The sequence below is a fragment of the Lineus longissimus genome, chromosome 5, assembly GCF_910592395.1.
Source record: "Lineus longissimus chromosome 5, tnLinLong1.2, whole genome shotgun sequence".
Classification (NCBI taxonomy): domain Eukaryota; kingdom Metazoa; phylum Nemertea; class Pilidiophora; order Heteronemertea; family Lineidae; genus Lineus; species Lineus longissimus.
Window position 1 is genome coordinate 20,274,248 of NC_088312.1, and position 16,442 is coordinate 20,290,689.

Below are 16,442 nucleotides of genomic sequence, written 5' to 3' on the forward strand. Positions count from 1 at the left end.
AATGCCTGGAATAGTCTACCTGAATCCGTGGTTAGTGCACCGAATGTGAACATCTTCAAGAGTAAACTGGATTGTCACTGGGCCAACCACCCGATGTTATATACATTTTAGGGTGATATCTCTATAAAGAATTGACTGTCGTCTGTAAATATGTTTCCTTTAAAAAAAACAACGGGAAAAATAAAAAACAAAAACAAGCAAACTTTTATCAATACTATAATAGCTGACAGTGAGAAATAGGATGCTACTACAGGATGATACAATATTGAATACATCGGATCAACACGATAAACACTTCGAGGGAGGAAAGGCCCTATTGCAACACGAGTTCTAGGAACTAAATACTATAAATAATTGTACATAACTTTTTAAAGAGCCACCAATGAACCCCACCCACGTCTTGCGCAAACAGCAATAATAAATGTATCTTCGAGAGGGTATGGCCTAGAAAGGCCCCAACTCTAAAACATCAAGTCAAGTCAAGTCAAGTCAAGTCAAGTTTATCTCTCACTATGTTGAATGGACAGTGGGGCTGCCAGCAGGACATAATCGAGCTGGCTGTGACTGTCTCATCTCCCTCATCATGTTGACAGGACAGATGACTGTCATCAAGTGCTCATTGAAACAGCAGCTCTGTAAGGGTTGTGATGTTGTCCTTGTGGAGCAGGTAACCCACTTTGGACCAAACATTTGGACCTAAGTGGCCAATGCATATTGTGACTGTCATCAAGAGCACATCGAGACTGCAGCTCTGCCCATTGCCAAGGGTCCTGATTTTGTTCTTCTGTATGTACGAAGTACACTCTTACACTACATGTAGTTCACCTTGTCCAGTTACATACATACATACGAACATAGTTCCAGTGTTAAATAGCAATACTGGAATACATTCAAAAAGCTGCTGAATAGAACAAGTAGAGATGTAAATTATCTTTTTCTTAATCTTTATTCAAAAATAAACAAGGAATCATCAGCAGAAAGACTCAAACTCTCATGGAATATATCGTTTTGAAAATTCTCAATTGCGGCGATATCAAATAGTGATATTTACACCACTTACACATATTCAAGCAAGTTTCCAATGCAAATCTTGTTCTAAATGTCACAATCACGAAGTTTAACCCTTTAGGGACTAAAGGTAGGCCTATTTGATGATCCCACCGGTCGACCAAGTTGTGCTGAATCGAAAATGTACAGCGTAGAATCTGGGGAAACCCCTCCGTGAGTTTCTAAAACACGGACTAGGCCATTTGCTGCAGCTGGAACAAAGTTCTAACGTGAACTCTATTGCTTGCACGAATGCGAGATCAGGCCGTAACAACGGAAATGGGTTCCTCGTAGCAGTGCAAGATTAGTCCTTAGTCCTTAAAGGGTTAATTGATTTTATTTTCTGTATGGTTGCGTTGGAATAAGAAAGTCCCCGTTGCCAACATCTCATTGACCGCTAAGTAGATGGATGCTCCAAAAATATCTGGATTCCACAACAACAAATATCAACATTGCTGCTGAACCATTCAGCTGCTGTGAATGTTCATTTGATTTGTCCGATGGTCACGTTGATGTAGCAAGGCATAACGAAACTCCCCGGCGCGAATATCTCATTGACGGCGGAGTAACAGGATGCTCCGCCTGCGAGGACACCAATCAGTAGAATCTCCACATGGATGACACGGATGTGAAGTGGAACAGCGCTGGAAAAGACACAGAAATGGTTAAATCAAGAGGAGAACTTATCCGTACATGCTTTCACCGCCATCTGGGATTAGCATACTGTAAACTGTTTCAATTGCCGGTAGACTAATATTGTATTTGCTGTCAGAACGTAATGGTTAACGTTACCACTGTAACCATTAATTGGTGATGGCGGTACTCACCTCCTGTAAGAACTTTGATTAAAGTATCTGACGACGCAATTTATTATGTATAGAGAGACACAGGAACCGAGTCCTAATTGCATATTTTAGGAAATTTGTTCTGCTGCGGTGCTCTCAACATCCTGGCGGGTTCTTGCCTAGACAGGGAATATTTCCTTGCGATTCGATCCGCAAGTATTGATGCCGTGGCTATCGCAGAAAGCCTACATCAGATGGTTTCCCTGACCTCTGTGTGCACAGCCGAGAAGGCGACCAGTCAAAACATCACGATGACTCACATTTTAGGGAATCGTTCATCACCTCTGCACAGAAGTTCATAGAAAACTGGCGGGAGCAGGAAGACAATCATGTTGATGAAAGAGCCACCAATAAAGGACATGATCGGGCCAAACTTTGGGATTGTCTCGCAGAGAAACAGTACCAGCACAACCAGGCAACTTCTGACTAACACTCGGCGAAAACAAAACTCTGAAATATAGGAATTAAAAGTTTTAGAACAAGAAATGTTTTGCCCACTTCTTAGTATGCTAGCGCTTTCTTGCAAGCACCAGCCATGTGTAGACTCGCCAGGCAATCATTTGAAACTTTTTATACTACAGTTGATGGTTTCAAGTTTATAAAAAGTTTCATCTGCAGTGTTCATAATTTTAAAAAAGTAGTTTTGTAAGACAGCAGGATGTGTGATATTGGACAAGTCTGTTAAGAAATCTCAGCTCATAGTATTGAAACACTTTGATTCTTAATACATGTCATTTTCAGTTCCTGCTAGGTTGGTTGACTAAATACTAACCATTCTTAACCTTGAAGAGTTTCTCGAGTTCCTGATGCAGCGGGTTCAAGATGATATGGAATCCAAGAACGAGATGACAGGTGAGGAGTACCTGAACAGCAGTGGTTATTCCAGCCTCGGATCCATCGTGATCCAATCTTTGGACTACCGTCAGCACATTGTCGCTGACCGCATCTCCAAGTACAGTATAAGCGGCTAGTGCCACTGGTACAAACATGGTTAGCATGCCTGTACGGGAAGAGAGGGCATCATTAACAAAGTACCAACAGTAAGAAGGAGAAAACTTACAACTAGGTTTCTTGAGTGTATCCTCTGCTATCATAAGCTCAAAAATCAGTGAGATACAAAGCAATTGATTGGCTTGAAGAGTGAAAAATAAGATATTTTGATATTTTAGTTCATTTAGACGCTTTGCAATATGCGTCACAATGCCCCCCAAGATGGCCGCAAACAGTGCGGTCACAAGCGCGACGCTATGTTGTGACGCTTTGCGCAAGTCCTGACGCGAAGTCCTGAAAAGAAGAAAGCCGACGACATCACGTTATATCTGGCCCCCAACATGGCCGACATCGTGACGTCATTGCAAAGGGTCTGTTCCTTGATTTGTTTACTCTTCAAGCTGGTTAAAACACAAAGTCTTTCAATTCTTCCAGACGACGTACCACTGAATCCGAGTATTATTGCCCAAGAGAATTTTTTCCCATCGACCATGTCATGTTGGATAGTTGGAAACACCATGTGACCACAAAATGCGAATGTAATGATTCCAAACGCAGACAGAAACGGCTTGAGCTCCACATCACTGCGTTTGACGATTCTTGATGTTTTTGGAATCAACAGCAGAATGTTTGATAAAACAAGTACACAGGCAAGGGCTGTTGAAAGGGTAGCACCAACTGCAATAAACCTGGAACAAGATAGTAAAAAGTTTCCAACATGAAATAGGGAAAATTATAGCATTGGTCAATACTATTAATGACTGTGAAATTGCTTTAACATCAAAATTCAACAACATCTTAATTCAAATATCTGTAACACGTTTCTTAATATCATCTTCTTGATATTACTATCATACAAGAACTAGTACTAGACATAATAGGTTCTTGCATAGGCACTTTGCTGCAAAAATACAGTACCGCTGCGATTCACAATCTTAACAACTGCCCCATGTTCTAACAAATTAAGGTTTTTGGTTGATATTTTGGGGGAGTGATATTCATTTCTTACCACATATCCTTAGGCGTCCCTATCCACGACATCGGTATCAACAGGATGGCGATCACGACCATCCACAGGCACATGGACATGTCGGGCAGGAGATCAACCAGAAGGCCATGCACCATCTCCGATGAGAGCAAGAGCAGCACGATACCAGCGCTAAAGTTTGCGACGCCATTACAGACAGATACTATGTACCTGAAGTAAAAGGATGCAAGCATTGATAATGACATCTTGTCAAAAAGAGGTGTATATTTCTAGCTTTATCTATAATCCGAGTGTTTTGACAACACAGTAATTTCAACTAGGTATTCTTTTTCTCGGCAAAGTATTAAAACAAGAACATTTCCTGATTTACAATAAAACTATAGGCCAATGATTGTGCCTTTCTATGAAATTGGGATTAATCGTGTACCCATTTCGACCAGAGGAGTTCAGACAGGGGTTAACTCGCATGCAATTACAAATGAGTTGGCAACAATACCGTACCTCCCAGCGTTTCCCGCTGCCCTATAACCAATGGCGTTGTACGGATCTTGAACATGATGCGTGCGGTACTCCTCAAACCTCTCCTCCAGAATCTGCCAGCACCATCCAAGCGTAATCCCGGTGTAGGCTGCAACGCCTCCTAGGAACAGCAGGAGAACTATGCCCAGTGGTCCTCCTAAAAAGAAATTGCAGTGCATTGTCAATGTTATTGCAACATTTTAGATACTGTAACTTCTTAAATGAAGGACTTGGACAATCGCCAGGACACAACATCAACAGGTGCATTCGGCTGAGGAGACTTACTCTCTCATATTCCAGGTGGACATTGTCCGACGGTAACAAATTGAAAGTGGGAAGTTTTCTTACCACAATTAACCACAGCCCTTGGCAGTGACAGCACACCAGTTCCCGCCATCTCTCCAATTATGAGCATCACAGCAAGCCATAACTTCACACCCTGTGTCGACTTCATGGTGGACGGTGATCTACAATTCTCGTCATCGTTCCCGCTAGAGGCAGAATCAGACACCGAGTCTTTGCTGACATTCTTAAGATCTGTTGACCCATTTACCAAAGTGAACTTTTCCATTTCATCAACCTGTCATAACCTGTCATATCGTGATGACATAGTTTCAAATAATCTGTAGAATATAAAGTTACAATTCGTCCCGATGTTGCTTTGCTTAATCTCATGAAGAAACAATGAATATTTGTTTAAAATGAATTTTTATGCTTGATTTTTATTTGTAGGTAATTTGAATGACAATAATGTGTAAGACAACTGTTGGTGACATGAACTGTCCAAAAAGGTTTGTACAGAATTAGAAGAGATCATCGCATAATACACACAGAAATAGAAATGTAAAACATGTACATTTACAATTCAATTACCACTGTGTACAAAAGCCCGCTATACCATCCCAACAATATCAGGCCATTTCAATACTCCCTCATGCGTAATGAGGAGTCATGTTGTAGGCCCTGTTTGCAAGAGGATGCCGCAAGGCAGACAAGAGGATGATATGAATTGGGTGATATGAATAAAGACTAGCAAATGCTTTTACTCCGGTTTTGTACAGGAAGGCCTAGTGTAAATGTACATGGAGATTTAGATAAAAGAATTTGCTAGTCTTTATTCATATCACCCAATGGCCCAATTCTTTGTTGTATACTATAGGGTGGAGAAGGCACATTCCACAATAAGTTCTGTTAATTACATGGTGGAGTGAATTTAATGTCCGTTGCTCTCCTAATTAAAACCGAATGTATTGTTTAATTATCTTTACTCTGCATCACATTGCCAAGCTACTGTATATTGTAACATTAATTGCAGTCCATTGAGTTGTGCTTGTGCTCTAATTATAAAGAATAAAGCTTGATGTGTGGTAGCTCAATCAAATGCTTAATACAACTATAAGGATGTACGCTGTCTATGTAGTATGTAGCGTGCGAACACCACCTGCATATATCAATGTTGGCAAATTAATATTACCTCCACTAGAAATGTCAATAAAGTAATTTCAAGATTGCATAAACATGGTATTAAATTATTTAAAGTAGTTAATATTTACAATTGAATGGAATATGGAATATGTAGGCCACACGACACCTGTGTTCATACACATGAATATCCTTTTTGGAAAATAATGGCATTACCTCTCTATTAAGGACCCCTCTACATTACGGACACCAACACCCAGTCCCATGGGTGTCCGCAATTGAGAGGTTGTACTGTACCTTGTGTAACATAAATTAAATGGACCTTACAATGTACTTCCCTAAAGTATAGCCCCGGTATTTGTACACAGTGCTAACATCTGGTCTACCCTATGGCCTCTTGAGACCCTGAGAAACAGCGACTCAGTCATGAGGGCCTAGTCACCTTTATATCAGGATCACAGTTGGATAGACAGGGACTTTCAGGTGAGATCCCCGTTCAATAGTAAGCATGGGCATCCCATTCAAAAATCACTAAATCCAAATGAATGGGACCCCCAAAACATCAACCATCTGTTCTACTTTCTGTTAAACTGAGAACTGAAAAATATGGGATATCATATAAATATGTTCCTACCTTCTAACACTAACTACCGTTAGTGCATTCCCTCAGTGTTATACAAGCTCATCTGTTTCGAGTTTAAACCTACAGGGCCTACGCATGGCAGTGGAATATCCAGGGTCGATGTGACAACCTCCCAGACCCACGACTCAACCAGGCATTAAATGAGACAGATTAATGGAATGATACAGGTGTTATAATAGAACCTGAATAACTTTCATTAGACATAGTGATAAATTAGGGTAGTTTAATTGTTTAATTGTTTAATTGTTGCCATCATAGAAACTATCATGGAGATTAATCTTCACAGATTAAGAGGGCATCATAGATTCTGTGACGGCCCGCCATAGATTCTGTGACGGCCCGCCATAGATTCTGTGACGGCCCGTCATAGATTCTGTGACGGCCCGTCATAGATTCTGTGATGGCCCGTCATAGATTCTGTGATGGGGCATCATAGATTCTATGACGGCCCACCATAGATTCTGTGACGGCCCGCCATAGATTCTGTGACGGCCCGCCATAGATTCTAAGACGGCCCGTCATAGATTCTGTGACGGCCCGTCATAGATTCTGTGATGGCCCGTCATAGATTCTGTGATGGGGCATCATAGATTCTATGACGGCCCACCATAGATTCTATGACGGCCCGCCATAGATTCTATGATGACCCATCATAGATTCTTCGATAGAGAATCTCCACCATAGAATTCAGGAACGAACAAGATGGTCGTATCTCCTACGAGCCCATCATCGATAGAATTGAAGTAGAAAGGTCAAAAATCACAAATAATTGTAATCGTTTTGAAACATGGTGTAATATACGGTGCTGTACATTTACATGTATTTACAATACAATTATACAGGGTGTATCATAATGAATACGAAACTGGAGTAAGGAATTGGTGGAGAAGTTTTAAAATGCTGAAATTCATTACATGGGCATCGATGACTGATATGCACGCAACGCTTTTTTGAGTTTAGTCTCGGATAATAGTTTAACAATTCAGAATTAGCCATCACACTAACAATCCAATGACAAACCCTCAAGTGAAACCATCTTTCAATAATCAGTAAGCTTTTAGAAGCGCAAAATTCAGTATCATTTTTGTTCCTACGCGATATTGTATGTGCGTACCTTATCACTACTGGCACATCTGCAGTAATCAATGAAATTGTGGCCTTGAGTAATTACATCAGCAAAATTTCATCGAACTGTTCTGTCTGTTCTGTCTGAACAGCTGAAAAAGTAATGAACACCACAAGATATTCATGAGAGTTGATATTTTTTAATAAAGTAATATTAGGTTTTGATAACAGCTGCGATTTCAATGATGAGAGGTATATTGCACTTTTAGAGTGGTGGACCCAGTTAACAGTGGTGATTAATGTTACAGCCACAATAGATTCACCGAATCTTTCAGCCCCTTTTGACCCTTAATTTTACCATCCGCAAAGGATTTCAGCGAGTACATTGAGGCCTGTATTAACATGTATATCAATTTGAATCACAAACCTCGTGGTGAACCAGGTTGGAGGGTCGAGACCTATCAATTATACGCGAGTATGTGTTTTTAACTCTCAAGTACATATTTGGAGAGGTATTGAAAAAATATTTGGTGTGGCAAGTCTACAGATATAAAGAAATTATTTGATGAAAAAATTAATTTTGAATTTTGCTAATTTGGTAATAGTTTTGAGATTTTTCTGCCAGTTGGCTGAAAAGAGTGGAAATATCAATGTCTCTCCAATTTGTCGATTATCAAAAAATTTCCGTGGTCAATCACCAGTTTACTTTTCACCCTTAACTTGCCCGACTGTCCGGAATATCATATCAAAATTTCAGATTCACAACCCCACGCAGTATTTGATGCGTCGCGGTCAAACATTGACAATTTAACTGCTAAGAGGCTTAAAAAATCAATGGTGGTCTTGCCTCATATAAATGCAAACAGGTAGTTAGTTGAATCGATTAAACATAGATGGCAGTGAATCACAGGATTGGCCCATATTAGGACAAATGTATCTGAACAATGATGTACAGAACATTAACAGATTTTAACAATAAAACAAACACTTTTCAACCCTGACACAGGGCAGCTAAACTTTTTTAAGTACATGTCAACCAACCTAAAATCAACCTTTTCTACAAACAGCAAACTCACAATATTTTTTTCCAAGTTATCACAAAATTGTTTTCCACAAAAGGGAACGTCCATCTCTTATTCACAGCACTCATATCCCTCTGGATATTATCTCTGGATATTATCTCTGGATATTATCTCTGGATACCACGTCTCTTTCCTTTACAATCTATCCACTCAATCTTTTGCCGTTACCTCACCCACCGGGATGGCAAATGGGACTCCTACATGCCAAGCCAAGGTACACAGCCAGGAAGCGTTCCACATTATAACCTTAGTTTGTCAAGACATTGTCCTAAATGCATATTTTCCGTATCATTAAACAAACTCTAAATCTGTCATCTCAATCAAGGTATCCGTTCTGACTTTAATATTTTACTCTCCTGAAAAGAAATTAGTTTAGATTGTAATATTGAAGTATGAAGAATCTTTTAGTGCAACTAACAGTCGTCCCCTTATTTCACAGGGCAGAGCAATGACATAAGGCATATGAAAGACGAAGTTGTCCTTCACTACTTTTAACAAACCAGTTGAAATTACCTTCCTGGATGGAGTAATGGAGTACAGTGACTGTATGCCAAAGGAAATAAAACATACACAAAAGTTCCTTTTGTTTTTCTTCAAGTCATTGCTTTTATAGTTAGCAAAAGTCATTAATCAAAATCTCATGAGATTATGAGTAAATTGTGTCACCACCTACCTCGTATTCGTGGTCACTGAGAACCCCGGTCACGGCCACGATTTGGTACTGCTTCGCCTTCATACTATTCACCGTCCGACGGATAGTCCGCATTAGATTCGTGTTAATGGTCCCTTTAAATAGTTGCATTTGTTTGCGAGTATAGATTGGATCGTAGATGAGAAGCCGCACTGACCCATCCTTCAAGTCCTCACAGCCAATGATCGTACGGCTGTGACCTATGGGAGAAGACATGATTGGCTGGATTAGTGCAAAGGAGGGTAATCACGTCTGCTGACACATTCGAAGATAATCAATGAAACAGTTGAGTTGATGGAGAGGCCGCGTGGTCAAAGATTCAAACGAATCAGACTCACAGGCTCTATACCCAACATGATGACAGTTCCTGTGACCTTTGGGAAATCACTTCACTTCTATTGTCATGTCCTTTGAATGCATCAGTAAACTCAGATTCCACGTATCTTAGCCTGGGCCAGGGCAAGCAAGAAACATGAGTAGCTTGCAATAGACTCTCATTTGGCTCAAAGTCCTGGGCATAGTGGGCAATGATGACCACGTCCCAGTGAAACTTGGATGGACATGTTGCAAGATAGCAGCAGTGGTTGATTTAGGATAAAACTCAAGCATATTTCCTTACCATGATGCTGAAGGTAGAGTGGGGCCTTGAAATCGTCCTTCTTCTTGAAGTAGTCATGGACCCACTCGAACATGCGGGGATGGGTGCCGTCAGTCCCTGATGGGGCATGGAAGTCCACAAGGGCGCATCTGTAAACGAGGAGATAAACTGCCACACACAAGTTCCAAAATCATTCCAAGGTCAATGAGGTGTTCGGAGGACACATCCCTAAAATCTTCTTGCTGTCAAGGTGATGTGTAACTGCCTCAATCCTTTGATACTGAACTGACAGTTTCTAAACGTTCCCTATGTAAATATTATTAAAGTTAGTGAGGCAGCTATTGGTCTCCAATCATTCAATTTGGAAGTATGCTTTCAACTTTACAGCACAGATCAGGAAAGAACAACATACAAATGTTATCAACGGACCAAGCTCTGCCTGGTTCAGTGATAAGAACAAGACTTACTGAATCCTAAGTGATGAGAGAGTTGCCACCACCTCCGTTGCCCCAATCCATTTATTTGTGTTAACGACCTTGCCGCCAAGCTGCTCACAGCCCTGAAGGTCAAAGCTTTTCTCCCATGCTGCCTCAATCAGACGCTGGATCTTTGGAATGGAGGGGATCATCGGCCGGCCTGAAAGAGATTAGGTGGAAATGAGCAAATATTTTCACCTGGCCAACATTTCACGGTTTACAGCACATCATCCAGACTTCGCCCACGTTGCCGCGGGAGGTTAATGTTCTGTAACCGTCAGCATAATGTGGGTGGGACCACCTGGTGGACATCTCACATTTGGTCAATACATTATGTCTCGACGACATTTATTTCTCATAAAGGTGAAATGTATCAACGATGAGATGTACCACTTTACATCTCCACCATACGGAACACAACAAGGACTAACAATTCCGTTTATGAGTAGTGATTTTGAGGCGTTTAGTGATGACTCCCAATAACGCTTTACTAGCATATCCTTGTAAGACCCCTTAAAGTTGCACTGTAAACAGAGGCAGCCCAACAAGACATGGAAATCTTCCTTGACACACTTACCATTGAAGAGCACTTGTTTATAAGTTGTATTCGTCGCCAAACATGACAGCAACATCTGTAGATTCCTGTAGCCACAACCCCATCCCTTGTCACCGTAAGTCGATGCATAGTGGTCAACTTCGGAGCACATCCACCAGTTAACTATCGGGTTGTTGTTGACGTTGTTGTTATAGAACTCTTGAAGTTTTGGAATGATGCCTGAAAAGCAAAAAGTGCGTTATACAGAATATTTTGTACAGAACACTTTTTGGCGATCGGTGCTTCAGGCTGTGCACCCAGAGGCTGTTTGCCTGGGCAGTTTTTCCGTCTTCTCTGTTGGCTAAAGACCTTGTGACGTGCCACACAAACAATGAACCTTTTTGTGGCTTGTTGGCATTCTGATAGGTTTACCCAGTGAACCTTTCCCCTTGTGCATAGTACACATGGCATATGTGCCCTTTTGACTGGGACTATAAAGCAGGAACAAGGTCACAATGCCACCAGTTCACAAGAGGACAATCAAAGTGACCATTCTATAAGCTAGTGTCCGTTTTTGGAAGACAGTACCAACTATTCATCCATTTCGATGCTCACCTTTAGTACAAGAGTGTCCATCGTCAACACCGATAGCGTTAGCCTGCTGTAGATCTCCCTTCCTCGAGTAGAAGTCACCGATAGACATCTGACCATTGTAGACGGCCCGCTCCATGCCTTTCTCGCTCTGCTTGATGAAGTCAGTCTTGTTGTCCATGCCATACATGGCCTGAAATTACAGATAAAAGTAAATTGTAACTCAATTGTCATGACTGTTAAAACTTGAATTTCTAAAAAGTCATCTTTTTAAGTTTAGAGTTCGTAATTCGATGTGATTGTTGCCCACCTGTAAGGCGGAACTAGACAACCCTCCAGCCGCCAAGGGTTAAACCATCACCACTGACAAAAACAAGAAATGTCATAGCTCAGATCAAAATTGCAATAAAATGCTGGATGTATAAAGCAGAGATGGTGTCATATCAGAGATCAACAGATATCACCTGTCAGGCAGGCGGCATGGCAATACATCATTGGGCGACATTGCTAGCAGATTTTTTCAGGTGATCTGTAAACACCCAAGTGTTCACACACTTTGCTGCATTGCTAGTGGCTTTTTTCAGATGAGTAAAGAAGTAACAGGCTTTTTTCAGGTAAGAGCCAAAAATCAGTCATTGCTGAGGCATTGATGCCCACAGTCCGTTTTTGTCACAAAATGAAGTGTTTTATTCTATTTTTACATTGCTGTATAAAGAAGGCGTCCCATTTTTGTGTTTGAATGCCATTTCCATCCCTTCAGTCAGCAGCCAACAGCCAAATGAATTCGATTCCTCTCTTTTATCACATGTCCAAACTACCTGTCATTGAGTTACCAATATGATATCAACCCAAATCCTCCTTCTTCAGAAAAAAATCTGTCAGCCAAAACGAGAAATCCAATACACGTTTTCTTCCAATAACTCGACAAAAATAGAGATTATTGAATTCAGAAATACGGAGTTATTCCGTCTTGCCCAGGAGTGAACATGATCAGATTATATAGTGATATCCTATATTTTTCTACATGAACTCAATACAAGTGCGCCCAACGCCATTTTCAAGATTATTTGTGAGATACTGGTGAATGCATTTTCAACAAAATAGGGAGACTTTCTGCCTATGTGTGTGATTGAATAAACTGAAAATCTACTCTGGAATTGAAAAAGCTATTTAGAACCTGAGCTGGTGGTCGTAGGCTTATGTTATAGTCACTTCTCTCCCCGCACGACATTGCGATGAATGGCAATAGCAGAGACTCTATTGATATCTCCCAACAGCAGAGACTGTCGACAACTCCCAACAGCAGAGACTATCGACAACTCCCAACAGCAGAGACTGTCAACAACTCCCAACAGCAGCAACTATCGACAACTCCCAACAGCAGAGACTGTCAACAACTCCCAACAGCAGCAACTATCGACAACTCCCAACAGCAGAAACTGTCAACAACTCCCAACAGCAGAGACTGTCAACAACTCCCAACAGCAGCAACTATCGACAACTCCCAACAGCAGAGACTGTCAACAACTCCCAACAGCAGCAACTATCGACAACTCCCAACAGCAGAGACTGTCAACAACTCCCAACAGCAGAGACTGTCAACAACTCCCAACAGCAGAGACTGTCAACAACTCCCAACAGCAGCAACTATCGACAACTCCCAACAGCAGAGACTGTCAACAACTCCCAACAGCAGCAACTATCGACAACTCCCAACAGCAGAGACTGTCAACAACTCCCAACAGCAGAGACTGTCAACAACTCCCAACAGCAGCAACTATCGACAACTCCCAACAGCAGAGACTGTCAACAACTCCCAACAGCAGAGACTGTCAACAACTCCCAACAGCAGCAACTATCGACAACTCCCAACAGCAGAGACTATCGACAACTCCCAACAGCAGAGACTCTGATCATTGTAAGTTGTGTCACAATGTTTCTGCCACGGCTTAAATCAATATATTGGGGGAATGGGCCGTCTCGGGATGCTGGATGGACCATCGCGGCTAGGATTCGGGATATGCATCATTACTTTAGCTGGAGTAGGGAGGGACAAGTGCTAAGTCTGCATTCAGCTGAAAGAGCTTATTTCGAATCGTGACACAGCCTTTTTAAACCTGATGCTGGGACTGCCCTTCTGAAATGATCATCTTACCCCAATGCCCAAATGCCCACTGTAATAATACGCAGTGCCTTTCAGAGCATGTCAAAGGACTTTATAGCCTTGTGTGTGACGATGATAGTCACTATATGTATGCTCTTATCTGGTGCATTAGGCGATCAACCCTTCAATGACCAAGTCAATTCATTCGCAACTCCCTGATCTCCCCATTGTTGTATTTCCGACTGACTCACTATACGATCTAATCCATTACCAGTGTCTAGACAGCAAATCGATGCAATAATAGCCGATTGGGTTTGTAGCCATATTACCAAACACGCTAAATGGAGAAAAACTCAATACATTTTAGTTTAAGGTAAAACTACAAGTATAGTGACTCCATTTGGCCTATTGAAAGAACACCAGAACTCTATCAAACACCAAAAATAGGTGTATCCCCATTTCGCCTACACCCATTTCGCCTACACCCATTTCGCCTATTACCCATTTCGCCTACCCCCATTTCGCCTACCCCCATTTCGCCTACACCCATTTCGCCTACTCACCATTTCGCCTACACCCACTTCGCCTATTCACCATTTCGCCTACACACCATTTCGCCTACTCACCATTTCGCCTACTCACCATTTACTATGTCCTCCTAGTAATTCTTATGCCATTTTGTGGATTTGGAGGAGTTCCTGTGTTTCTCAGATTGGCAAAATTGAGTCACTTCACAATGTCGTTTCACCTTAAACCCACGGGTATTAAAAGTAAAGTTTAAGACTTGAAACAGAGCAGCTTCTTTGGAGTAATAGATAACCTAAATATAAACTTGGCTTTTCAAAGCATACAGCAGTAGAACAGATAATAAAGAATATCATTCTTTCCCAAAATGTCCATTACTGAATGATCATTTTGAGCTCCAGCACACAAATACAATTCAGATTCTCCACTGCTCTCATTTGGTATGCAAACGTTTTCATCATTCATCATGGTACTGATGATAATCTGGCTGATCTTCGCCTATTGACTCCTGGGGCTCCCGGGCTGTCTGTGACCCAGTGTGATAGAAGTCAAACAGTAGAACTATGTGCTGGGGTGCAGTCTACCTGGGGTGTCGCCTCGCTGGTGGGTTGCATCTGAGGGGCTGCCTGATGATGCTGGTAATTATTTCCTCACCTGAGGCCAAGCCCTCTTGCATTTGTGACCCGTCACAGCAAAAGCAGGTAGAGACGAACTGGTTGTTTATTTCACTGTTGTCTGAGCAATTAAGTTTCTTCCATTATCTACTGGTGGCATTTAAGCTCATCTTCTGAGCGACATGCACCTCGTTTTGCCGAGACGGGTCACATTTGGATCTCCATCACACATTGACACCATACCCATGAAATCATGATGCCTTTCCTTTGCTGAGGGCCGAGTGAAATGGGTACATCCATTCTGGGATCAATCACCTCGTCTGTGAGGATTAATAGCAGGGCTCTGACAGCTCAAATCACAGCAAGATGGACGAACCAATAACGTCACTCGTTTAATTCGATGATCAATATTTTCGTATCAGATTGATAAATTACCAGCAATTAAGTACTTAAGCCTGAAACTTGGACATGATCCATCTGGTTATACTGCTTTATTCACATTGGCCATCTCCATCATGATACCACCAACAGTTACATCTGATCGATACTGGTCATGTTCCCTCCAGCTTGGTCAATTTAGATCCTGATCGATTCCTTTAACTTGATTTAGCTACGAGATGGATCTTGTGCGCTGTCATCGAAATCTGCAAACAGGCATTCCATCTTTCTGTAACTGCGTTACTGACAATGCTGGTCAACTTCATGTGATCCTTGCAACCATAAAACTACCCACATCTGATCGATACTGGCGACAATCTTCAGCCATGGTCAATGTAGGTCCAGATCAATTCCTCAAAATTTATCTTGTGAGCTACAGCTTGGACCCCATGTGCCGTCATACAGATCTTCTCATATGCCTTCCATTCCTCACCATGCTGGTCAGCATCATGTATTCAAATGACGCGACCAAAAAGACTTCCCACATCAGATCAGTGTGACATTCAGCTCAGATCCCCATCCTTTAATTTTAGCTGGTGAGATGGCGTGCTGTTGTCTGGCACAGTCATTCTGCACACCCCCACACAGCCCCTGGACAGCTCAGAATACTTGCCAGTGTCAATATAGTGTTACTACAATAAACAGAGAATCCTTTCGAGTCATACGCAACTCAGCTGCTGGTTCCTCTTATTCCATTTGAAGATGTCGTTGCATCTGTCCATCCACGAATGCATGGCCGGCCACCAAGAAAGAGTGCTATGATAATGATGTTATGCCCATAGAACTGCTTACGAAAACTGCATTCCCTTTATCGTCATGGCCAATTTATCTCTTTAATGACATTTGGGGCGACATTGCTTTAACCTTGCCCGTTGTGATATGTTACCATCATCATGTGGCCGGGAATGCCGGGTTTGTAAGACTGGAGAAGGCGGAATGTTGAGTGGGAAGCAATCGACCTTTTGGGAAACAGACACAGTTTGTGGTAGGAACTTCTGTTCATAGTAAACCCCAGCGAGCTGTTGAGGACATGGTATGATTAACACAGTGCTGTGAAGAGTGGTCGAACTGAACAGCAAAGATGGGAATTGTTGGTCAGTCACTGTTGCCATCATCATGCAGGCAATTTTAAGTAGGCCGGGTATGTAAGACTGGAGAAAGGCAGAGGGTCAAAAAGGAACCATCAATCTCTTGCAAAACAGGCAAAGCTTCTATAGTTGCAGCTTCATGGCAAAACTGGCAGATGAGAACAGTCCGGTCAGATATGGT

The 16,442-nt window shown here is 41.8% G+C and overlaps 2 protein-coding genes across 5 annotated transcripts in view; both read right to left on the reverse strand.

Annotated features, from left to right (window-relative positions):
• Positions 1–969: 969 nt before the first annotated feature.
• LOC135488174 (uncharacterized) lies at positions 970–6,677 on the reverse strand. Of its 2 annotated transcripts, none has more exons than XM_064772656.1 (8): positions 6,446–6,677; positions 4,738–5,012; positions 4,372–4,546; positions 3,892–4,080; positions 3,327–3,571; positions 2,665–2,892; positions 2,153–2,342; positions 970–1,691 (listed from the first exon to the last, which is right to left on the reverse strand). In XM_064772656.1, the coding sequence occupies exons 2-8, from the start codon at positions 4,958–4,960 to the stop codon at positions 1,532–1,534; spliced, it is 1,410 nt and encodes a 469-aa protein (XP_064628726.1). In that variant the 5' UTR covers positions 4,961–5,012; positions 6,446–6,677; the 3' UTR covers positions 970–1,531. The 2 variants fall into 2 exon arrangements, with proteins under 2 accessions (XP_064628726.1, XP_064628727.1); XM_064772657.1 differs by having other exon boundaries at positions 4,738–4,979; positions 6,446–6,465.
• A 164-nt stretch (positions 6,678–6,841) lies between these two features.
• The window catches only part of LOC135488175 (zinc finger-containing ubiquitin peptidase 1-like), a 34,906-nt gene continuing 25,305 nt past the window's right edge, over positions 6,842–16,442 (reverse strand). For all 3 annotated transcript variants that reach the window (XM_064772660.1, XM_064772659.1, XM_064772658.1), the window contains 6 exons: positions 11,517–11,685; positions 10,944–11,141; positions 10,358–10,526; positions 9,912–10,039; positions 9,275–9,492; positions 6,842–8,957 (listed from right to left, as the gene is read on the reverse strand). In XM_064772660.1, the coding sequence (XP_064628730.1) occupies positions 8,922–8,957; positions 9,275–9,492; positions 9,912–10,039; positions 10,358–10,526; positions 10,944–11,141; positions 11,517–11,685 (918 nt within the window). In that variant the 3' untranslated portion in view covers positions 6,842–8,921. The remainder of the gene's footprint in view (positions 8,958–9,274; positions 9,493–9,911; positions 10,040–10,357; positions 10,527–10,943; positions 11,142–11,516; positions 11,686–16,442) is intronic.